This window comes from Fukomys damarensis, unplaced genomic scaffold, assembly GCF_012274545.1.
Source record: "Fukomys damarensis isolate Sample0158 unplaced genomic scaffold, DMR_v1.0_HiC HiC_scaffold_30, whole genome shotgun sequence".
In the NCBI taxonomy this organism is placed as follows: domain Eukaryota; kingdom Metazoa; phylum Chordata; class Mammalia; order Rodentia; family Bathyergidae; genus Fukomys; species Fukomys damarensis.
Window position 1 is genome coordinate 49057884 of NW_022900942.1, and position 26513 is coordinate 49084396.

General features: G+C 33.5%; 1 protein-coding gene across 4 annotated transcripts in view; it reads left to right on the forward strand.

The window, feature by feature from the left end:
* Positions 1-26513, forward strand: part of Nol4 (nucleolar protein 4) — a 318444-nt gene that overhangs the window by 57801 nt on the left and 234130 nt on the right. For all 4 annotated transcript variants that reach the window (XM_010638080.3, XM_010638082.3, XM_010638081.3 and 1 more), the window contains exon 2: positions 14272-14421. In XM_010638080.3, coding sequence (XP_010636382.1) covers positions 14272-14421 — 150 coding nt within the window. The remainder of the gene's footprint in view (positions 1-14271; positions 14422-26513) is intronic.

Sequence of the window (26513 nt, forward strand, 5' to 3'; positions counted from 1 at the left end):
TGTGCTCAGTAAATACTCACACACTGTGTTTGCTGCTAGTGTTGGTTCTGATGATAATGATAGAGGACTTGAAATCTCACCATGGCAAGCATTTCAATATAATCACCTTGGGGAAGTTCTGCAGCCTTTACTGATAACTTTATATTAGGAGTAAGAGTAGGAATAGGAATGACCCCACTAGAGGAGTGAGTGGGCAGCAGGGTAGCTGCTTTTCAAGGTCTTTTCTTGGGGGAAATCTTCCCTTAGGAAAGCATTTTTTATGCCTTTCTGGCTTTTAAATGTTCTTTCTCTGAGCCTATATTTTCCTATTTTGATTTTTCTGTTAGAATGATCTGAAAGAAAATGGACATTTATCTTTTAATCTTGGAAAGGAGGATACTGTAAGTTGAGAAAAACTGGGCCATGATGATTTTATTCCTTGATTTTGTAGGAAACAATCCTCAGTAATTATAAATTTTAATTTTCCTGAGTTTGTATCTTGGCTAGTATTGACTGCTTTGTTTTAACAAGTAATCAATGACCTACATCTCATAATTTTCCAACTCAGTTATCAAGACTTCTTGGTATTGACTAAATAAATGAATTAATCCTTAATGAAATGTCTCCCTGAACTTTTTTCTTTCTTATCAATTATTGTTGCCCTCTATCTAAATTATACCCTCATTATTTTTCTTGTGGAAGTATATACATTATAAATTAAATGTTTTCAACTTTCATGTTTATGGTAGATTTATTTTCTGTACATATGTAGCTCTTCTTGTCATCTTTCATTTAAAAGAATTAAAAAGATTTTCACCAAGAGGTAACTTACAAGCCAGAAAGAGATTCATATTCAGACTGCATAAAAGTTTTTCCTAACTCAGAAAAAATCAGAGCACTCAATTAAAAATTGGGCAAATGATTATTCAACAAAAGAGATCATGTAAATGATGAAGAAAGGTAAGAAATGACCCTGAACCTCAAAAGTCATCAGATAAATTATTATTAAAACCATTTTCACTCCCATCGGAAAATTACAATTAAGAAGACTAGCCTTCCTAAGTGTTAATGAGAACATTCATATACTACTAGAGGGACAATATATTTATGTGACTATGAGAAAATACTGTTCAGCATGAGCAACAAAAGTTGAATATGAAAGTGCTGTATGAAGTAATTCTCCTTGCTTATATATTCAAAATAAATGAATGATGGGTAAAGGGAACTGGCATAGCAGTATTAATTCTAATAGCTGACAATTGGAAGCAACTTGTTTATGTTGAAGAAAATAGTAATTATGGGAAATTCTACTATGGAAGAATATGCAGCAATAAAAATTGGTACACATACCATTGGCACACATAAATCCCACAAGCACATGGGCATAACAGAGAGGCAACACTAGTCAATGTTGAGAAGTAGGTGGAATTATCTTTTGGGAGATGCACAAGGGGGTAATTGGGATGAGGCATAAAGGAACTTTTGGGGTACTGCTATTCTTTATTGATCTGAATGACCCGTAGTTGAGTGTGCTTAATTTGCAAAAATTTACCAAGCTGTACATTTGTTATATGTACTCTTTTGTCTGCACATACTTCGATTAATTTTTTAAAGAGTCTTTTTAACTATTGAAAGCTGACTTTTGTTCAGATTGGCATCCAAGCCACTACTGATTGGATTACAAGCTACTTTTCTTGCTGTTTCTCCTTACATTTCTGCACATGTCCTCTGTTCTGGCAGACAACTACTGAAAGAGGCAGAGACTTCCAGTATTTCTTAGCTTTCACTGTATTCATCCTTTTACTAACTGAGCCTTCTAAATTTTAGCTGGACACATGACCACCAGTGACCAGTCTTCTGATCACCTTTTCCAGTCCGCTGTGCTTCTAGGTTTGGTAATGTGATTATGGTTGAGCCAATGGCACATAAGCAGAAGTGATGCTTGCAACTTTCTGTAATTCTTTCTACTTTTATTTTTGTCTGGGAAATCAAAATTTGACCTTGGCAGCCACATGTTCCAGTCGGCAGATCTACCTTGCTAGCTCTGGATCCCTGGGCTATTAGATGAGAGTGCATTGAATTTTTGTTTTATTTAAACTAAAATATCTTGAGGTTTCTTTGTTATAATACAGTCTGACACATGTAGTACTTCATAAATATTGTGATTCATGTGCACCTCTGTGCATTTCCTCAGACTAATGACTGTTTCTGAAATACACTGACCAGCTGAAATGATCCCCAACTGTGCCATATTTATTTTATCTCATCATTTGCTAGATATGCGACCATGGGGGATATATTCATTTGTCTGAGCCCTAGCTTCCTCATCTGTGAAATGGGAATAATAGAGGCATATTATGAAGATTAAAAGAAATAATATATGGCAAGTGTTTTGTACAGTCAGCAGTACATATCAAACACTAGCACAGTCATTGTTTTACTGTATGTTGATGATATGATAGAATTGAACATCGGAGTACAGAAGCTCAATATATGTTGGAAGAAATATAAATTAAGGCCACGTAAGAGAAGTTTATCTTGCTTTTTTACTCCTGGCCTTCTAAAATTTTGTGATTATTTCATGATACTGGAAACAGTGTCATGTGAAAATAAATAAACTCTATAACCAAACAATTCTACTTCTATTTATATATCCAAAAGAAATGAGCACATGGGTGTACCTAACATGTGAACATATTTATAGCAGTATTATTTATAATATTCACAAATATAATCTAATTCTCAGATATAAAAATAACATTCTTAATTTTAGGAAGTTTATTTTAACTGTCTATGTTTCCTTTTCTACTAAAAAAATAATAGCAAAACTACACATAACCACACACATTATATTTCAAAGCAGCCAGACAGAGAAGGTCAACCTTGGGGAATGACAGTTTGTCTGATGTCAATGGCTGGAAAGTCAGGAGGCAGTAAAATGATAGATTTTGATTCTCAGAGCAAGTATATGGCAATAGAGATTTATATAACCAGGTAAAGGACCACTCAAGAATGAATATTGGGCCAGGGATTTAGCTCAGTAGTGCTGCGCCTGCCTTGCAAGCACAAGGTCCTGAGTTCAATCCCTGGTACCAAAAAAAAAAAAAAAAGAGTCTTACCCAGGCCTTTAATCTCAGCACCCTGGAAGTCTGAGAAAGAAGATAGGAAGGTTGAGCTCTACCTGAACAATTTGATGATTTTTTTGAGGCCTGTCTCAAAATAAAGTGATAAAGGGCTAGAGATGTAGCTCAGTGACAAGGCCCCTTGGTCTAATCCCCAGTACAGCAAAAACAAAATAAAAGAAAGAAGAGACAAAAATGACAGTATTTTTAGGCAAAGCCCCAAAACCTGTATTACCCTTACTAAAGAAGTTTTTTAAAAAGTACTGTATGTTAGACTGACAAAATTTGCTAGATGATTGTAGAAAGGAAATTATAAAATTATAAGTACAATTTACATAGCAATCTCTATAGCATAGAGGTTTGTAGTATTTTTTCCCAGAGCTATTGTAGTAAACAAGTCATATTCTTAAGGAATCAATAATCAGGTGGGGCTTTCTTCCCCCCCAACCCCAAAAGAAGAGCTAAATCAAAGTAAAACAGGTCACTTTGCCCTGCCTATTGCAAATAGTCAGATTTTCTTCTAATCCATCTTGACATTGCATATATACCTTTATTTTTGAGGGTCCTTTGTATGGATTGGTTGCTGTTTCATATTTAATAGCCTACTGATCATAGGACCCTAGAAATTTTCCTGACCTCGAGAACTCTGCATTTTAAACTTTGATATTTGTTCATTCTTTTCAGTTATTGTACAGTAGAAGGTCCAGAATATTAAAGGAAGATCATGTATTTTGTCTTTGCAGATTTTTTTTTTCCAATATGATTTATTTTTTAAAGAAGAAATATTTCAGAAACACATGCTCTAAAACAATGTAAACTTTTTCTTTTTATGTTTTCATTTTCTGTGAGTTGTCAGCGTTTTTTAAATGGCCAAGTTTAGATTATGAAAATAATGACTTGAACTGGTTTTTGGTTCACTTGGGTAACTCTGCAGCCTCCGCAAGGTTTCACTCTCAATGGGGCCCATGGCTTTCTTCTCCCCTTCCCTTTAAAAATAGATTTTAGGTTCCCAGCTATATTGAGCCAAAGTACAGAGGGCTCCCCAGAGACTCATAGCTTTCCTACTAGCAATATCCCTTGCCAGAAGAGTAATTTTTTTGCAATTAGTAAATAATTGATTATTATTATCACTGAAAAGTCATTGTTTACATTAAGATGCACTTTTGGTATTGTACATTTTTGGGGTTGGGACAAATGTATAATGACATATACCCACCATGGCAGTATCATATTTTAAAATTTCACTGTCCTAAAAATCTTTGCTTATTCATCTCACCCTTTCTCTGTAACCACTAAATCTTTTATTTAACTTTCTATACAGTGTTGTATAGTCAAATCCAACTGTGTGTAGTACTTTCGTAGTCACTTTTATTTAGCAATATGCATTTAAGTTTCCTCCATGCTTCACGTGGCTTGACAACTCATTTCTTTTTAGTGCTAGATAATTTTCCATTGTCTGGAGATTGTGCATTTTATCCACATTTCTACTGAAGGACAATTTGTCTGCTTGTAAGTTTTGGAAATTATTAATAAAGCTGCTATAAATATGCTGGTGTAGAATGTGGTGTAAACATAAATTTTTAACTTCTTTGTGTAAATACCAAGGAATCTGATTACTGGATTGTAGTGTAAGACAAGGTTCAGCTTTTTAGGACAATACTTCACTGTCTTCAAAAGTGACTATAAAAATGAATGAGAATTCTTGTTGTTCCACAGCTATACCAGATTTTGGTGGCATTAGTGTTCCAGACTTTGGTCTTTCCAATAGGCATGTAGTGGTACTTCATTATTTTAATTTGCTTTTCCCAAATAACATACAATGTACAGCATCTTTTCATATGACCATTTTTCCATCTGTACATTTTCTTAAACTTATCAAAATACAGCTTATTAAATTCCAGGAAAAATTCAATTACTCTTCAAGTAAAGCAAAATATATAATATTATAATTATTTTCATATTTCAGAAGAGTAAATCTATGCCCAGATAAATATAAGGAAATTTTCAAAGGCAATTTAGGTCATAAACATAGAGTATGGTAGTCTGTCTCGAAGAGGTGTAATGTGGTGTCACTTGCCAAGTCTATAGCATGGACTGGACTTTGGCAAAGCAGTTCTACAATTTACCCAGATGGTATAGAAAAAAAAAACTATAATTGCACATTTATGGATCATCTACTATATACCAGAGCTACTCTAGGTATTAAATTTTGAGGATATACTCCTAAGTGAAATAAATAAGTCACATATGTGTAAATACCAAATAGTTTCTCTGATGTGAATAAACTATAATAGTACATAAGATCCTAATGATATAATGGACAATGTGAAATAGGAAGAAGGGGGTAATGGTGTAGGGAAAATGGGAAGGGTAGGGGAAAGGGAACAAGGGAAATGGAAAAAATATGAGAAAATGAAAAAATGGAAATGAAGTGTTTGTAAAGGGGGAGGGGAGGAGGGATGAAGGGAGGGCAGGGACAAGGGGAAAAAATGAGAACCAAGACCTGTCATGTAAAGGTACAAGATCCCAATGACGAATGTAACTGTACTGTGTACCTAAAATGTACCAATAAACTTAAAGAAAAAAATGAATTTTCAAAATAATTATCACCAACCATAGTCACTTAAGGAGGTCATTGGGTAGAGTATGCTGTAAACTAAATCAAATTACAATTCTGTACTAGCTTTTTTCAAAACAATACCAAAATGGAACCAACCCACTTTTCTATCAACTGGAAAATAGATAAATTGCAGCATAGCCACACTGTGGAATATCAATCAGAAATAAAATGTAGGAGTTATGATAACAAAGTTTTGATATAGAATCTAAATCATAAATTTTGCTGACTAAAAATCCTCAGTGAAATTCTGTTGAAGCTCTTCTGAACAATTTGGAAGTGAGGAATAATCTTTCTTTTCTTATTTTAGTTCTCTGCATGGTATTTAGGTCAAAAACTTCTTATCTTAAAAGTATATGTACCCTAACAAAATGATTGCCACCAGAATTTTTCTAAAATAAAAGTGCTTTGGGGTGGAGTTGTGACCCACAAGGTTGTCTTCTTAATAGTGATTTAAAATATTTTTTTAATCTTTTTCAGCATTCCTTTCCAAATACACTCATACATTATAGGTTATTGGCCATAGGCACATACATCATTTAACCTACTTTTGTGCTATGAATGTTAACACCACTAAAAATCATTTTTAGTTGATTTTTTTGGTTCTTAACTGCAAATATATAAAATGAAATTTACTACTCTTACACAATGAGTAGGTCTATTAGTTAAAGGAAAACATAAGAAGATGAGTTTGCTCTTTAGAATCACAGCTAAGTAGAGAATTATACAGAATGATGGACCAAGGAGATAGCTCACATGATTAAATCTTCAGATAAACTCTAACCTCATATTAAACAATTAACTTTTCAAGGAGAACGTTTTAGTTGTTACCTGTTTTTTTGGGAGAAGGGGCTACTACATAAACTGCTTAGTAGGTGCTAGGACAGTGAAATAATGAAAAGGCAGAGAAATATATAGTCTAAAATAGTGGGTTAATCAGCACCTCAGAATGACAGCGTGCTTTAAGAGAAACAGCAGCCCATGTCAGTGATGAAAAGCCCCTGATATAAGACAAAAATCTGACAAGCCGAGCTTGTCTTTCCAGAATATGAGCATATGGCCAAGCAGTTTCTCCAGTCTTTTTTGTTCTGACAGGGATTGACCTCCTAGTAACATGATGTTTTGTTTGGACTGGAAAGAGCCTTGATATTCTATATAAATAATTGTGATTATCTCCTTACTGAAGAAACATAAACTTGTAACTCACTCCTGTTTTCCTGAGTGTATCAGCAAGTTTGGAATGAGCAGAATTAAATTTCCTGTGGTCCAGCAAATGAATAGCTGGTGCAAAGTTAATAAATGTTGTATAATTTGCTTTTCAAAGAAATATATCTTTTAGTCTGCAGCGCTTTAGGTTGAAATACATGATTTTTGTCTTTATGTTATAGTTATTTTTTCTATTCCCTGAAATATTGTTACTTCTTTGTTTTACTTTTTAAAGATATAGTAACTCAAGCCCATTGGAAAATTTTAGCAAAAGAATGCTGTAGATTAAAAATCCTTAATTTGCTATATAAACATACTATTTTACACATAATAGGGTAAAATTCTTCAATAATCAGTACATAAAAATAAAAGTTTTGTATTTGGAACATTTCTTCTGAATTAGTCAACCAGATGTTTTGTTATATATGTTTATATATGGCTTAAATTAAATCTGAAGTCTTGAGGGTCATGTGGCATGATGTTTCTTTATAATTGAAGGAAAGTTTAGGGCTGCAGATGGTCACTTTAAAAAATAGCCCCTGTGCTTGAATAAGATTGGATATATGTGGATAGATAGAACTTTCAGTATAAATAGAAGCTCAAATGTGATTGTGGAAATTAGATTATTTAAAGGTAGTCTCCATATATTCTTGAATTTAGAATGTTTTTCAAAACTGAGTGCTGGAAATTTACATTATTTCCTTCTATCTTATTTTGTCTGTAGTATGCCATTGTTCCATTGTATATGCATTGGCTGCTCTCCTGTTTATTTCTAATTCCTCTCTCGTAATACCAACTATTTTATGACAACCATGTTGCCACCTAAGATATCTGATTGATAATGGCTTCTCTAAGGGGAAAAAGGTTAAATCTCTTGATTCCTAGACATAAATGTGCTATATTGGCCTTAGTTTGATTTTCCTATTACAATTTAAGTAAAGATTAAGTGGATATTCTCTTTGATATATTAAACTTTTGACTTTCAAATGCAATTTTTTAGTTGAGTGGAGAAGTCTCACAAGCTTTCCTGCTTTGGTTGGAATGGTATGTTCCAGTGATATGCCAGTGTCTTTGTATATCCACCCCTTGCTATAGGCCTCTGCTGATTCATTGTCAGGAAGGATTGCAAGAGAGAGATAGGCCACATAGTGGTTATCCCTATATTAATTCTTATTGTCTAATTTCATCATACAGTAGGAAGTCAGAATTTCAAAGTTGAATTTGAAACTCAGAAATAATATCTTCTGCATAGACCCTATAAAGAAAGAAGAACCATGTAAATGTGCATGTCATTCTTTTCACATAGAAGATATTTTGATTTTATTGTAATAATATTAATATTACTATGCATGGCATCTCTTATTCATCCATTTCATATAGTTTCTTCAGATTTTTAGGTCTGTGTTTAACATCTCACCTCTTTATAGTAAGCTTAAAGAATTAAGATAAGTTGACTCATATTTTTGGCTTAATTTCCCTCCCTCTCAACATCATTTTAATTTGTTAGTGCAGTAGAATGAGAAATTCAATAAGCAAATACTTTTGTTGAGCACAAACTTGCCATCATAAATGTAAGCTGCAAATTTGATTAGTTTTGATACCACAAAGTTTTTCTAGTAATATCAATATATTTCATGGCACAGTGATGTATTGTGTTAGATCAAAGAGTTTTTTGTTGGGTTTTTTTGTTGTTGTTGTTTAAGACTTTCTCTCTCTCTCTGTCTCTCTCTCTGTCTTTCATATACTCTATAAAGTAATCCCTGAATTCAGTAAATATGCGATTCATTCATTTTGAATGACATAACAACAGTGGTATTCTGGGGATGACTTTTACTAGACTCATGTGAACGTCTTAATTTTTAATAAATTTTATAGCCATATGTGAAACATAACCATTATTAAAAATTAAAAGTTAAGTGATTCATGTTAACAAGTAACACATATTCAAAGTTACTACTGCCTAATTATTTTACTACAATGTTGTATTATGTATATCCTTGGAGTAGTTAGTTATTCTGGTCCATATGACTATGTCAAATATAACATATGGTTAATGCATTTCTGTGCATTTATCTTCAAGTCTGGATTCAGTGGTTTTAGAGTGCTGGATTGAATAGGCATCATAGAATCATTTATACCACAAAACTCACCAAATATCACAGTCAGTGCATGAATATTTTGTGTTCAGTTTTAGTACAGAAGTTGAGTGAAGTTGCAATTTACTGAATAAAACTTGCAAAGAGCAAGAAACACTTCAACAGCAAATCATATACTACACTTGCTCATAAAAAGATATTGGGAAATTGTTTTCAGGTTAAGATGAAATTTCACATGATATATTATAGTTCAGCTAAAACTGTCAGTTGTCCAGTTATGAAAACATGCTATAAAATTTAGTTGTGCATGTGCAACTTATCATGAAAGTAGGTTTTTTTTTCACGAAAGTAGGTTTTATTATCTTTATAAATTTTACACTGTGCATGTTTTATATCAGTAAATTTATAATAATAAATAATATAACATTCAGTAGCACAACATATCAACTGCCAGTACGTTAGTGACTGAGCCTCTTCATTTCTACTCTGCATTCATAGGTTTGCAGACTGTTTGAGTACACACTGCATGAGTCTCTCCTCACTTTGCTTCCATCTTTGAACTCAAAATGCATATATTTTACAGAATAATTGAGATGTATCTCACATACCAGGCAATTTATCATTTGAAGTATACAATTCAATCTTTTAATACATTCAGAGGATTGCAAACATCCTCATCATCTAATATTTGACCAGTTATTTCCTTTCTAAAAGACACTTTGCAAATGTGGACCTATTTCAACATTCTTCTTGAATGTCTTTGATGTAGGCCAAGTAAGTCATCTAGTAAGCCTATGTTTAATATTTTGGTTATTGCAAAACTGTTTCCAAAGCAACTGCATCATTTTACATTCCCATCAATCCATAGGAATTACAATTTCTTTACATAATCTCTTCATATTTGATTTTAGCAATCCACTTAATGTGAAAGGAGTGCTTCATTGCAGTTTTTATTTGCACTTTCTTGATGACTAATAATATTGATTGTCTTTTATTGCATTTTTTTTTAACCTTTTTTTTTTGTTGTTGTACTGGGGATTCAACTTGGGTCCTTGCGCTTGCAAGGCAGGCCACCGAACCACTGAGCTAAATCCCCGGCCCTATTGCATTTATTTGCCATTCAAACATGTTCCGTGGAGAAATATCTACTTAGAGTCTGCCAATTTTTAAATTATTTGACTTCCTATGATTGAGTTGTGTATTCATGTATTATGAATGAAAGTTCCTTAATAAGTGAATGATATTCAAATATTTTACCCAATTTATATAGGTTTTCATTTCAATTTTTGATGAGATCATTTGCAGCATAAATATTTAAAATTTTGATGTAATTATTTATGATTTATCTTTTATTGTTTTATTTTTGATGCTATAACTATCAGGATTTTGCCCTACTCAAGGTCATAAGCATTTTATTCTTATGCATTCTTGTAAAAATTTTGAGTTTTAGTTCTTACTTTTAGCTCTATAATTCATTTTGATTTGATTTTGATGTATTGGGATAGGTAGAGTTCTGGCTTCATTTGTTTGCATGAGAGTATTGTTGTTATATCAAGCTTTGAAATTAAGTATGTGAACTCCAAATATGTTTTAAAGTATTTTTAATTATTTTCATTCCATTGCATTTATATATGATTCTTAGGATCACTTTGTCAATTTCTGCAAAATGCTAGCTGGAATACTGATAAGAGATGGCATTGGTTCTATAAGTTATTCTTTAGGAATTATCATTTTAACTATATTAAGTATGTTGATTTATGTACAAGGGATATATTTCCACTTTTATCTCATTTTAAATTTCTCTAAGCAATATTTTTAGTACTTAGTGTACAAATCTTAACTTCTTTTGTTAACTTTACATCTAAGTTTATTCCTACAATGCTATTGTTTAGATGTCTTACTAAATGAAATTACTTTGTCTAATTCAATTTGATTGTTCAATAGAAATGATGAGAAGTATAATTTATATCAATGCATAGTTATGAACATATTTATTAATTCTAAGCTTTGTGGATCCTTTAGGATTTTCTAAATATAAGATCATGTCATCTCTAAAGTGAAATTTAAAGAATCTGAAAAGACAGTTTGCATTTCTTCTTTTCCAATTTAGGTACCCTTTCTTTCTTTTTCTTGATTAATTGCCCTAACAATAACTCGTCATGAACATTCAAGTCATTTATATTGTAGTGGCAAACTTTGAAGACATTTTTGAATTTTAATTATGGAATATGGTGTGAATGGAGCTTGAATCAATTGAAAGTAATTGATACACATAAAGGATTATAGACCATTTCCCTCCCCTAAATTCATGTGATTTCATATTATCTTGATGAGCCCTAGAATCCTGACTTCTTGAAAGAATGTTAAGTATTGAATGGTTATGAAGCATCTGCAGCACACGTTGTCATAGCAGTCTATACCTTCTGTGTGCTAACACTCCCTGTAGTTGGTTGAATAATGGCAACCCAAACATAACAATTCCTGATTACTATGATTTGAAACTATTACCTTGTTTGAACAAAGGGTCTTTAGGGATATAATTAACTTAAGGATGTTGAGATAAAGAAGTTACCTTGAATTACCTGAAGGCCATCAGAAAGGTCTTGATGAGAGAAATTAGAGACAAGTCACCAGAAGAGAAGGCAGTGTGATGTAGCCCAGGGCCATGGAATGCTGGCAACCATTTGAAGCTGAAAGAGGCCAGGAACAGATTCACCACTGGATTTCCCAGGGGGAGTGCAGCTCTGCTGACAATTCTATTTTGCACTTAGGATCTCCAGGATGATGAGAGAAGAAATTTCTCTCTTGTTATCCAGCTCATGTTATGGTAATTTGTCACAGAAGCCTCAGGACATATTTACACCAATGTAACAATCATTAACTGAACATCTGTTTTCAGCAGTAGACAGTAAGCTCCCAAAACCCCTGATTAGATTTTAAACCTGGTTGACTCTAGTAACTAGTAAAGGCCTAGGCACTATTTAGGTTTTGTTGGATACTTGATAAAATGAGTAAATAAACTGTCGTTTCAGTGTTTAGCTGAGAGATTGAGCAAATATGCAAATGGCCCCGGGAACAAATAATATGTTAATTTATGTAAACCCATATATAATTAATAACTGTACAATGTTACTGTATTTATGGTTATTCATCAAAGGGATTGACTGGATAATAAACATTTTATGACTGAAAGCCAAGTTGACAACATTTCATAGATGATTTCATTGATAGAATTTGAATTTCTAAGCCAATGAAAATGGACATTCTCTAAAAATGGAGAGAGTGCCAGATTGAGGCACAGGAGATGTTATTTTCCCAGGCACTGACATCTAAGTTGAATGGCTTTTCAGGATGGTCACTATCAAGCTTCATGCAGTGTCTTTACATTCTCGATGCATGCTGGTCTTGTGTTACAAGGCAGTGAGGTGATGATGTCAGTGGAACCCATGTAAGGGACAGATACCTCAATATATTCAAGAAAAGAGATGAGAAAAGTCAGGAGCTTAATTGCAAGCAACATGTATCACCGATATTTCATGAAGGGACACTTACTTCTACCCCAACAAAGTGGGAGACCCTATGTACCCTAACATGTGGATCATTTGGGTATTTCACCTTGACACTGTTGCCTTCAGGCCTAGATTTAAAAAAGAAAAAATAAAAGGAAATAAAAACCAAAGTAACACAAATGACTTCCTCATGGTTTGCAGTAAACTCAGCTTGCTGGAAATGCTGTTCATTGAGGATCTTACCATTGCACTCACTGATTACATGATCTTTCTTAGTCACTCCATTGTGCTAGCATTGATCGCTCTGTCGTGTTGCTTTATGCTTCACTTTGGGGTTCAAATAAGAATGATGTGTGCATGTGTGTGTGTCTTCAGAAGCAGAAAGGTTTTCCATTTTGCGGCCATGTAAGATTTTTTTTTTCCTTACCTCAACCCTAACTTCTTTTTTTTTCTTTCATTTTTTTTTTAATTTTTATTTTATTTTATTTTATTTTTTTGTTTTTTTGAGACAGGGTCTCACTATGTAGACTGACCTGGAACTCATTGTGTAGCCCAGGCTGGTCACAAACTCACAGTGATCGTCCTGCCTCAGCCTCCCGAGTGATGGGATTACAGGCATGTGCCACAACACCTGGCTTACCCCTAACTTCTTATTTTCTATCATCTATGCGAACTGCTGGCTCTGTGTGATACTTATCTTGCCATGGTTTATGCCTACATCAACCCCCACCTATACCAATTATGTTTCAAAGAGCTACCTGAGAAGTTGGTGATGCATTCATTTTCTGAATGCCTATAGTACCTTTCTATTTTCTTATATTTTTATTTTGTAATCTAAATGGCAGGGTCTACCACTTATGGAACGTTCACTATATGTCAAACATTGGATTTATGTCACTCATACACATTATTCCATTTAATTCTTACAATAATTCTGTGGAGTGGACTTTATTATCCCTATTTTGAAGCCATAAAAACAGAAATTTAGAGAGATTTAAGTGATGTGTACATGTACTCAGTTTCTCGGTGGAAGATCCATAAATTATACATAGATAACTGGGGTGTGGTGGCAGGTACCTGTAAACCCAGTAGTCAGGAGGCTGAGGGAGGAGGAACACCTTGAGATTGAGGATAGTCCAGGCTACATAATGAATTCAAGGCCAGCCTTGTACCCAGCAAGACTTTGTCACAAAACAAAACAAACCACAGTTTACACAGAGGCAATTTGTAGAGTTCATATTTTTAACATTTAAAACATTTGTATCTTAGTTTAATATTGATAATTGATGCATTTTCTTTCATAGCTCATATTATGTTTGAGACTAGAGACTGTTATCTCTTTTATCTGTAATTGCTACTTCCAGGACTCAGAAACTGCAAAAATGGTTAGATGAATGAATCAGTCTTTAGAATTACATTATGGAAATGAAGTTAATAGGCTTTAAAACAATTTTGGAAAGTTGTAAGAAAGTTATACTGATGGTTAAAAGTAAGTCATCTTTAAAACTCGAAAGATGGAACTTTTGGATAAGCATGATTCACATTTACTATCTAGACCTCCTATTTACTACAGTTCTTTATGTAAATAATGCACAAAACTATAGGATATTATTTAAAAATTTGTGAAGTTTTCTAATGTAGATAATTTGGTTCATAGTAGTATCTAAATATTTCAACCTAATTGACGTTGTGCCTTAAATGCAAATGACTGTATTAATCTGTGTGTGTTTGGTTTTGTCTAGGATGGCGTGGGGGTAGATGAAAAGTTGTCTTTACGGAGGGTCGCAGTGGTGGAAGATTTCTTTGACATTATCTATTCGATGCATGTGGAAACTGGGCCGAATGGAGAACAAATTCGGAAACATGCTGGACAAAAAAGAACGTACAAAGCAGTAAGTAAAAAAGAAAAAAAGAAAGAAAACGTCTGAATTTTGGGTTTTTATGTTTACCTTATAAAGTGGAGTAAAATAATTACAAATATTCTATCTTGAATATGAATTAGACCGTATCATGATTATACCCAAAACTTAAACTCTAATTTTTATTCACCTTATTTTGGTCATATAATTCTAAGTTTGTATGTCTTCTGTACTGTGGTAGCTCAAGTTAAATATCTACAAGGAAAAGATATTTGCAGCATATATTTAGTGTGTTGTACTATATGAATTATGGACTGGAAGATATGAACTTTTATACTATCATTACAGTTTTTATATTTCTGCCCTTTCTAACCATATTGATATTTTTAGGTGTTTCCTATTTCACCCATTACAGTGATATGGATAAGACAATTTTATATACTTTTCTTACTATGCCTTACATTAAATACATTTGTCCTGAAAGATATGCATTTCTTAATTTTCTACAATAGACTGTTAAAGATATGTTATTTTCCAGAATAGATTATTAAAAATACATGCTATTTTTCATAGATCTAATGCCCTTGAACATTTAAAAATGGAAATATTTAGTGTTTTTGTTGTAAATTATATGAAATGCAGATTTAATTAACTATTGGATATTGAAATATTTATGTTTTCAGGACAGAGTTATATATCTGAAATATCTAATTATAGCTATAGTTTGATTTAGATATCTTAATCTAGCTTTTTATTTGATTTTAAATCATTATGAAATTATATTACTATAGATATTTTATCCTTTCTAGCAAAATTGAACAGTAAATTATTCCTTTCCAGTATAAGCAAAGTGTACATGAGATGTCCTTTATCATCAGAATAATATTCTGTTTTGAAATTCTTATTGAACTTTGCTTTTGGCTACCTTTATATGAACTGTTTTCAGCTATATTGATACACAATATCAGTCTGGATCCATTTTTTTTTCAGATACAGAAAAATGTGTGAAATGCTCAAAGTTTCATATACAGGTACATATGTTTGAAAATTAGCTACTGAGCATAAGAAATAGCTTCTTTTCCATAACTATATTTTGCTATATTGCCAGGGTCATATAGAATCTTTGTAGTTGCACAGTAACCCCTAATACATGTTGTATTTATCTCTCCTTCTCTATGGTTTTGTTTCTTGGCTGTTTCCAAATTGCATGGTTTGTGGGCAGGCACTATTGTAAGTTTCCTTACATAATTCTGCCACATAAACTTTCTTTTGACCTGTACCTCCTGGGAGACGTTCTTATCATGACTAATGGTAATGATCTACCGTCACGAGATATTTTCATAGAGACTAATATTACTGAATATACTCATTTTGCCTGTCTCCTAAGCCAGAGTTATTCCTCTGGGAAATGATAGAAAAGAATTATACAGTGGCCTACTAATATCGCTAACTATGCACTCTTATGATTATGCATATTCATGAAAATAGCTATCTGAACTTGATAGGACTTTGTAAGATAGGAATATATAAGTTCAATTGTAATTAATTAAGAAAACTATGCAAAAAGGAAAAAAATGATTTTATTGTCCATACTGTGGTTGTCAAATCTGTTTAGGTGCCAAAAGCAATTTAAATAACTGAATCATGTAGAGGTGCAAGATCCCAACAATGAATGTAACTATACTGTATCCCTAAAATGTACTAATAAACTCAATTAAAGCTGAAAAAAAAATCAGATATAAAAAAACCCTGAATCTTAAAAGTGCATTTGTTAGAGACCTTTAATTGAAGTAGAAGCATGAGTCAAACTCTCATCTTGTTTGTGTAAATGAATATAGAGAGTCTGATCCATTGCCATTGCACATGCTAAACACTTAACAATAAATTGTCGAATAAGTTTCCAAAATATTTCATTTTCTGTGAACATCATTAAGACATTTTCTGCATTTTAGGATAAGAATGCTATGAAAATCCAAACAGTCTAAAGCATTGTCCAGTTTCTCTGGAGAATATTCTATGTGAACCTCCGTTTCCTCCCCCAAGTTTATTTTATATTTCTGCATCTAAAATTTTATCACCTTGCCCTAATATCAGGAATGTTCTTTTTGATCTAAACTTTTTCCCACTGGTATTTCTCAATTGAATCCTAATTAGGGAACATGTCATTTTATGGCATAGTCATTCAATGTGGCGGGGGGGAGAGAAGAACCCGGGCCAGTGCCAGCAAAACTGTGCACATGACTCTACAATGGATGGAGTCTAACTTTAAAATTAATATGAATGTTCAATTAATGGGGCATAAAATAAAATGCAATTTGAAACGGAATGGCGTAGTGCTATTAGGGTCATAGATTATTGGATCAGTTTAGTGCTCAGAAATGATGTTGGAATTGGCTAGTCACTGGTAGAATTAGCTAGATACTGACTGCCGTTGTAGTGGTTCCCATTAATTTTAGGATTCTTTTTTCTAACACATCAGGTCATAGAGCATGCATGATTATGTTTATTGACTTTTTTTCTCTCTCTTTTTCTACATGGCCAAGAAACCCTACTTATACAACTAATCATTAGAGCAGTCTTATATTGTCTTAACAGTATTCTCAATAAAATTAGTGGTCATTTTATTTACTTTGCCTTTTTTGCAAATGTTCTTTCTATGTTTTCACTCTGCAGGAAATGGTGGTCCTTTAATATTGGATTAACTTTTGAATGCTATTTGGTTTTTCTATCTGCAGTATATCATTCCTTGAAATATCTAGGCAATATACAAGTTCTGATTCATTGCAATCTGATTTGATTTTAGATAAAATTGGAGTGTATGCATTCTATTACTCATAAGGTCTTGAAAGTCCACATAAAATGACACATTTTAGGAATATGTAAAGGCTATCACAATTATTTTATTCAGTTTATTTGTCTTGTAGATCTTTATTTCCACATTTGCATCTCTATATACATTCATTGTTACTGGTGCATTGAATATATTTTCATATATATGTATATAGTTTTCAATAGTTTATTATAGCCAACTGTTGATTATCTGCATTAACAGAATAGAAAAGAGGTGTGGATATTTAAATATCACTTATGTTTGAACTTAAAATATGTCTGTTCTAAAAGTTGAATGTAGGTATATTTAGTAATTTAGAAAGTAACATGAGAATTAATGGTGTAATATAAAACAAATTCAGGATATTGTCTTTTTTTCTTAACTCCTTTCAATTTTTGCCTAAACTTCCCATTAGTAAATCTATCACTGTCCTCTGACTGTCTTCTATTACTTGTATTTTATCATAAGCTAAGCACAGCTGCCTTTTCAAAAATATTTCTTTAGTCAAGATCCAATGAAAGGATTAAGGTACAAAGCTCTTGCTTGCTACATGTAAAATAAAAGTAGCTGGTGGGACTTCAGAGCTAAAAGGGAAATCAGTGTTATCTATAGAGAGAACAATCTGCATTTATGTGTATAGACACAATTTGTAGTGCGATATTGCATTACATGTATTGCTCGCAAACACAGATACATAGCTGCTGATTACTATGTTTATTTAATTCAGAGTGGAGAGCATATGCTATAGCTAAAAGAAAATAGGCTGGAAGCCAGAGAAACACATGTAAAATTTCAAATCTAGCACTCATTTCCTATCTGCCACTTTTGGCAAATTATTTCCTTTTTTCTTTAGTAGGGGATAATAATATACACAGTGTAGTAAAATGAATACATTAATATATATATCACTGTATATATATCAATATATATATCACTGTATATATCAATATATATCACTGTATATATATATATCAATATATATATCACTGTATATATATCAATATATATATATATATTGATATATTGATATATATATATAATCTCCACACAGTGTGTGGCAAATGGCTCACTTTTCACTCATATTATTTCTCCTCTAATTACTATTCATGGTCCAGGTAGAGAATAATTAGGCTAATTAGCATAATGGAGCAGTTGTAGCTTTCCTGCCAGATGAAGATCATAAGAACTTCAGTTATTTCATTTGCTTTTCCCAAAGTTTAAGTTTTAGAAATTAATTCACAAACGTTCAGGTTTCAGAAATTAATTTTTGTTTGGTAAATTAATTTTCAGAAAACTGTAAACTTAATTTTCTGAAAAATAGCAAAATTTGTTGCTCTTTAAATGATGTCCTGTAAATATGAATGGAGTATTCCTTTCTGGAGACATTCTGTAGAAAAACATTTTCACAAAGAATTTCTGCAGTCCTACTCTGAAAATTAAAGGAAAATCTTTGTTCTCCTGTATCAAGAATGCTTAACCCTGAAACTTTATGTCACATCATTTTTGCCTTGCTCTTTTCACGTCGGTTCAGCATTTCTACTATTAAACAGAACATGTTCACTTGCACCAGATTCTGCTAGTTTGTTATGAAAATCACCAGAATTCTCTTAAACTTCCATTGTGACTTAATGAGCCAAATTTGCAGCCATCGTGGTGTGAAAAACTAGCATTAAACCTCAAGAGTTTTGAACAATTACTTAAATTCTGTATGGCTTAAATGACAGCTTACATGTACAAGATTAGGCTGTATTTCAATTTCTTGCCTTATCTGAAGAATATAAAGCAGTAATGATGATGCACATGGGGATGCTGCTGTTCTTGGGGACAAAATGAAAGTAGTAACCACTGGGGCCAAGCTGGTCAGCACATGAAATGTTAAAACATTAGGAATGTATCAATCCTCAGAAAAACAGATTGGCTGTTACCTGTAGCAGAGATGGAAGTTTTTGAGTGTTCATATCTAGAGAATCTTTGAAAATTGTAATGATGATGTTATCACAAAATAATCTAAAGTCATTTACATTAATACTTCTGTGATTTCCAAACAACAATAAGGAAAGAAGGCTATAAAGTGACTATAAAATGTCAGCAGATTTTTTTAAAGGTCTCCATTTTGCAAAAAAAGTTGCAATTTTTTTTTTTTTGGTATTAGGAATCGAACTCAGGACCTTGCACTTGCAAGGCAGGTGGTGGAAACATTGAGTTAAATCCCTGACCCCACTTTGCAATTTTTAAATGCGCAGCTCCTTAGGTGATAAAGTACCTTTAAACTACTGTGCAACAGATGTGACAACACCTCCATTGCACTTGATCTTGTCCTGACCATGATGACAGTGCTACAGATCCCACTTCTTTAGTTCTTATTGTTACATCTTTTTTTGTAAACAAAGAATGATATGAAGACCCGTGTTGCCTCTCTTACAGTCCCATAGTCTGGGACAGGGTTTTATAATTTGTTGAATCTTATACTGCTGAAATAGGAGGTTATCTGTAAACCTCTGTGATTAGGGTCAGAAAGGTGTTTAAGTTGCAAATACATTTCCCATCCCTATCACAGTGCCTCAAGTTTACAATTAGGGCTTAATATGTTGGGGTAAACCTGTGCCTTAATATAAAATTCAGATATCCTTTGGAAAAACAAAGCTGAGAATAAATTAGGCTACTAGTAGTTCTCGATGTTTTTGTTTTTTGTTTTTGTTACCAGGGATGGAATTCAGGTCCTTGTGCTTGTGAGGCAGGTGGTGGAATCACTGAGCTAAATCCCCGGCCTTCTCGATGCTTAAAATTATTATTTTACAAATTTGATTCTGTCTCCTGCTTGTAACAATCTCACTGTTTGGGGATAACTAAAATGATGAACATTATTCAAACTATTAAGTCGGATGTGTAAAACATCTCAGACAGAAAAATCTAAAAACATCAGTGGCATGGAAATTAAAGCCCTTAAATAGAAATCCAGAAGCAGAAGAACAGTGTTACTGTTATTTATTAGAATTGCTTTATTTCTCATATAGACAGACAGTTAAGTGTCATCACTGGTAAGCAAAATAATAGTGCAAATCCTTTGTATTCACAAGCTATCTTCTTGGTAGTGGAGTGGATATGAATTCGTCCAAATCATTTTATCATCAACTAATATTACATACTGTCAATAATTGTCTTACTAAATAACAACGTTGCAATGAATAGTCCTCAATCAGGAATTAACCTTAGGGCGAAACTTCATTAACTCTTTATGTCTGCCTAGTAAATTGCTACTTTAGTGCACCCTAGTGGTAAAAGTGAGAGAGTGCAGTTATAAAGCAAACCAGTCAATGCTATTAGGAGATTCCTGTTCACATCCAGAGCTTTATGTTTGCTGTGTATTATAGTTGTATAATAAATAAAATCTCTTGGACTTCTTAAAGTGTATGAATGTGTGTATACGTTTAGATAACTAGTTGTTTACTTGGGATAAAACATAACAGGGAGATACAGAATGTAGGAGACTGCAGTGAGGTCAGACAGTGCTGGTTTGACATAATAATTGCTTCAAACGTTATAGTCCCAATTATCAAACCCTATTTAAACGACAGCTACTGTTCTGTGTCAGCTGTGCTCCATGGTGCCCTGTAGACAGAACCCACCGGTGTCTTCATCACGTTCCCAGAATTGAAAATGTTTTTCGCCAGCCTCATGAAGAGCAGCTATAGTTGTTTCAGGATACGGAAAAAGAAACCAACTTTTATCTGTTTCTTTCTCAAGCTGTTGCTCTATCCCTCATCATCTCACCTCTGTAAACTCAATTTTCTGGAACTCTCCTTGAGAGTCAACATTTGCCACAGCTAACCTAGAGCAGGTTTGGCTCCTTGGACATAGTCATTTCGAAAGAGGTAAAACCTGAGAACAGTGATATTATATAGCCACTTCCTGTATAAATTTAGAATTTGGAAGCAGAAGTTTCTATCTTGGTGTTATTTTTCTCATCAGAAAGGAAAAGGCAAATACGTTATCTTTGGCCACATATATTCATTAGTTGTGTAATTTTTAGTATATCTAAAGGAATATCTCTCAGGAGCTGTGGGGTTTTTGGAGAAGACGTGTGGCTCCCAAGAGCTCCTGCCATTTTTTAGCCACAACCCGTGAGGGCTGCTAAATTCCAGTAACACAATCATCAGCTATGTGAAAATCAAAATGCATTCCTCCTCTCTATTTGCAAAATTCATCTAGATAGCACAGTAAACACTCCATCCGAGAGATGTTTTTCTAAAGAAAACTCTGGCCAGTTCAATATTTGGTATCTCTGAAAAAGTTTTCTTTATTTGCCAGTTGTTGAACAATTCAAGAGTTCCAGCAATGCATTCTGCATCCATGGTGCATTTTTATCATCTCACAGATTGTGCTTTGCCTGCGTAAATATACACAGGTTGGGCGGCTTACTAGGCTCTAGCAGAGCAAAGTTGAAACTTCATCTTTTCCCGTTCCTCACATACCAGCAGTGTACGTGAAAGACAAATTTTAATGGGAGAGCTGCAGCAGGAAACAGTGAGAGCTTAACTGTGCAGTGAAGGGATCAGGAAAGTGACCTGCTTGTCATTGTCCCTCAAGCCCCAACTAATACATGAATGTCTCATCATAGCACCCTTTGTAAAAAATCAAGAGAACTGAATTTCCCACTCTTCCATTGTGCATAACTATTTTAGTGCAGCTCTTTTCCATTTTAATGATTTTCTTTGCTGAGTCATCTTATGTACACACAATATTTAGGAAATCTTTGTTTTATTATTAGGAAACATTTGGGAAGAAAATCTTTTCCAGTGCTTACCTGATCATTCTCTTCATCAAGCATAAGAATTCTCTATAAGTAGTGTAATAACAATAGCACCTGCTACTTTAGCATGCACCTTCAGTTTATTTGATTCTCTGTTTCTTATTGTCACATTTACTCAACTGAGAGCTATCTTAATTATTGTAAAATAAAGGTATAAATTAGAGATGTTCAAAAGTATAAAATGGTAAAAGCAAAAATAACTCTTTATAAAAAGCAATATATCTAAAACTGAAGTATCATAGAAGAAGCAAAGCACTATTCCTAATAGCAGTTAATTGTAATTTAACTTAAATTACACTCTGTTTCCTGTTTAGGTATTACTTGATCTACTAATGTACATGATGCAACAGTACCAGATTCACCTTGTGTTGTCCTGGGATGCTGTCACCTCTTTGTTTTCTTCCTGTAGGTTTTTACATTGTGCAGCGAATTTCTGTGCGTTTGTCTTTGCTTAGCTCTAGTACCATTTCCCTGTTCCCGGGGGAATACTGATCCCCTGCCTCTGTGCTACAATCACTCTCATTTCTCTCACGCGACACTTTAAGCATTTGCCAGAAATCTCCAGATTGCTTCTAGTGGTCTGAATGGATGGCTTTTGCTATTTTAGGTCTCTTATGGTTCCACATGAATTTTTGGATTCTTTTTTCTAGTTCTGTGAAATATAGTGTTGGAATATTGCATTGAATCGGTACAGCAGTTTTGGTAGTATAGCCATTTTCACTATCCTGCTCCTACCCAGGAGCAGGGGATAGCTTTCTATTTGCTTGTATCCTCTTTGATCTCTTTTTCAGAGTGCTGTAGTTTTCACTGTACAGGTCTTGTGCTTCTTTTGTTAGATTGATTCCTAGATACTTCATTTATTTGGATGCTATTGTGAAAATAATTGTTTCCCTAATTTCTCTTTCAGTCTGTTATCTGTGTACAAGAAGGCTATTGATTTTTGGGTGTTCACCTTGTATCCAGCTATTCTACTGAATCTGTCAGTTAAGTCTAGAAGTCTTTAGGTGGAGTTTTTTGGGTCTTCAATGTAGAGTATCATATCATCAGCAAATAATGACAGTTTAATTTCTTCCTTTCCTACCTTTATTGCTTTAATTTCCTTCTCTTGTCTAATTGTTATGGCTAATGGTTCCAATTATATCAAAGAGGAGTGGTGATAGTGGGGATCCTTGTCTTGTTCCTGATTTTACCATGAAGGTTTTTAGTTTTTGGCCATTTAAAATGAGGTTGGCTGTTTGTTTTTCATAGATAGCCTTTATTAAATTGAGATATAGACCATCTATTCCAATATTTTGAAGAGTTTTTAATCATGAATGGATGTTGAATTTTGTCAAATGCTTTTTCGGTGTCTATCAAGAGGACCATGTGGTTTTGGTCCTTGACTTTGTTAATATAGTGTATTACATTTATTGACTTACATATGTTGAACCATCCTTGCTGGAATAATTCTGACTTGGTCAGGATGTGTGATCTTCTTGATGATCCTCTGTATTCTGTTTGCTAGTATCTTATTAAGGATTTTTGCATCTATATTCATTACAGAGATTGGCCTATAGTTCTCTTTTTTAGTTCCCTAGTTTGGGAATCAAAGTAATACTTCCCAGAATGAATTTGGAAGTATTGCTTCCCTTTCAATTTCATTGAAAAGTTTGAAGAGTAAAGGCAGCAGTTCTTCTCTAAATGTCTTGTAAAATCCAGCAGTGAATCCATCAGGACCTGGAGTTTTCTTTGTTGGTAAACTGTTAATTACATTTTCAATTTCACTGATTTGTAATTGGGGTGTTTAAAATGTTAGTATCTTCTTTGTTCAACTTTGGTAATTCATAAGTATCTAAAAATCTGTCCATTTCTTGTGTTTCCCATTTTATTAGAGTATAGGTTCTCAAAGTAGATACCAGCAGTGAATCCATCAGGACCTGGAGTTTTCTTTGTTGGTAAACTGTTAATTACATTTTCAATTTCACTGATTTGTAATTGGGGTGTTTAAAATGTTAGTATCTTCTTTGTTCAACTTTGGTAATTCATAAGTATCTAAAAATCTGTCCATTTCTTGTGTTTCCCATTTTATTAGAGTATAGGTTCTCAAAGTAGATATTAAAGATTCTCTGGATTTCTTTGGGATCTGTTGTGACTTCTCCTTTTTCATTCCTGATTGCATGGATCTGAGCCTTTTCTTTCCTTTTTTTGATAAGGTTAGCTAAGGGTTTATCTATTTTATTTACTTTTTCAAAAAACTAACTCTTTGCTTCATTTATTTTTTTGTATCATTTTCTTAATTTCCATTGCATTGATTTCTGCTCTAATCTTTATAATTTCCTCTCTTGTTTGAGCTTTGGGTTTTTCTTGCTCTTGCTTTTCTAGTAGTCTAAGATTCATCATTAGGTTGCTTATTTGAGCTTGCTCTGTTTTCCTAGTGTGGGCATTCAGTGCTATGAGTTGTCCACATAGAACTACTTTCATTGTGTCCCATAAAGTCCTGTATGTTGTAATGGCATTTTCATTTATTTGTAAAAACTGTCTAAATTCTTCTTTAATTTCCTCTGTGACCCATTGATTGCTCAGGAGAGTGTTGTTCAATTTCCATGTGTTTGTGAACTTCCTATGGTTTCTTATGCTATTGATCTCCAGCTTGATTGTGCTATGATCTGATAATATACTGGGGATAACTTCAATTCTTTTGCATTGAAGTTATTAGCTCAGAACTAGCTCATTGTTCTGTGAGCTAGTATGTGGTCTATCTTGAAGAATGACCCACGTGCAGCTGAAAAGAATGTATATTCTGATTTTGTGGGGTGGAACACTCCATAGACGTCTATTAAGTCCATGTGTTCAAAAGCTTGGTTGAGTTCTAGTATTTTGTTGTTATTTTCTGCCGAGATGATCTGTCTATTTGTGATAGTGGGGTATTTAGATCCCCCACTACCATTGTATTAGTGCTTATTTGGTTTTTCACATTACTTAATATTTGTTTTATATAGTTGGGGTATTAATATTTGGAACATATATGTTTATGATTGTCATCTCTTCCTCTTGAATTGTTCCCTTTGCAAGGATGTAGTGACCTTCTTTGTCTCTGTTAATCAGTTTTTGTTTGAAATTTACTTTGCAAATAAGATTGCTACCTCTGCTTTTTTTTCTGGGCTCCTGTTGCATGGAGATTGTTTTCCATTCTTTCACTTTCAGCCTGTGGGCTTTGTTTTGAGCCAGATGTGTTTCTTGTATACAACATATTGTTGGATTTTGCTTCTTAATCCATTCTGCCAGTCTATTTCTCTTGATTGGTGAGTTGAGACCATTGACATTGATGGTTATGACTGATATATACTGACTTATTATTGTCATGTTATTGTCTTTTTGTTGACTCTTTTTACTTTTTACTTTTCCCCTCTCCTTTTAGTTTCTTGCCTTGCCTATTTGATTTGGTGTGTTGGGCCTCATGGTATTGTGACCTTCATTGTCTTTCTCTAGGATATTGTTTAGAATTCCTTGTAGTGCTGGTTTAGTGTTCATGAAGTTTCTCAGGCGTTCTTTGTCATGGAAGTATCTTATTTCCCCATCCATTTTAAAAGAGATTTTGGCAGGATACATCAGTCTAGGATGGAGTTTGTTTTCTTTTAGGAATTGAAATAACTCATTCCAAGCTCTCCTTGACCTGAGGGTTTGAGTTGAAAAGCTTGCTGTGATTCTGATGGGCTTTTCTTTGCATGTGATTTGTTCCTTTTCTCTTACTGCTTGTAGTATTTTGTTCTTTTGTTGGGTTTCTGGGATCTTGATTATTATATGTCTAGGTGTAGATTTTTTTGATCATGGCTAGTTGAAGTCCTATATGCCTCACTTATCTGTATGTCTAATTCTTCCCTTCTGTTTGGGAAGTTTTCTGTCATTAATTCTGTGAATAGCTTTGTGAAGTCATTTGTATTTTCTCATGCTACTTCATGGATTCCTATCAGTCTTATGTTATTCTTCTTTGCATCACCTAGGAGTTGTTGGATTGATTTCTCATGATCCCTTAATATATTTTTTGTTTGATTGTTTTTGTTTTTTTGGTACCAGGGATCCAACTCAAGTCCCTGTGCTTGCAAAGCAGGCACCAGAACCACTGAGCTAAATCCCAGGCAATCCCTTACTGCTTTTAAGAGACCTTTCTTTTCATGGTCACTGACTGCAATCCTATCTTCTATATCTGAGATTCTATCTTCACATTCTTTTATTCTGTTGCATTTACTTTTAATAGAGTTTTTAATCTCCTGGGCATCTGTTCGAATCTATTTTATGGATTCCATTTCTTTCCTCTGTTGGGCATTCATTGTTTCCATTTCTTTCTTACGCTGGGCCTTTGTGGCTTTTATCATGGTCCTGAGCTCAACTATTTTTTTCTCAGTTTCTGTTCTAGAGTCTCGAATCATGACTTCCATTTTTCTCACTATCTCTATGGTTATCTGGGAAATTAGTTCTATTTTGAATTTTTCTAGAGCCTGATTGATC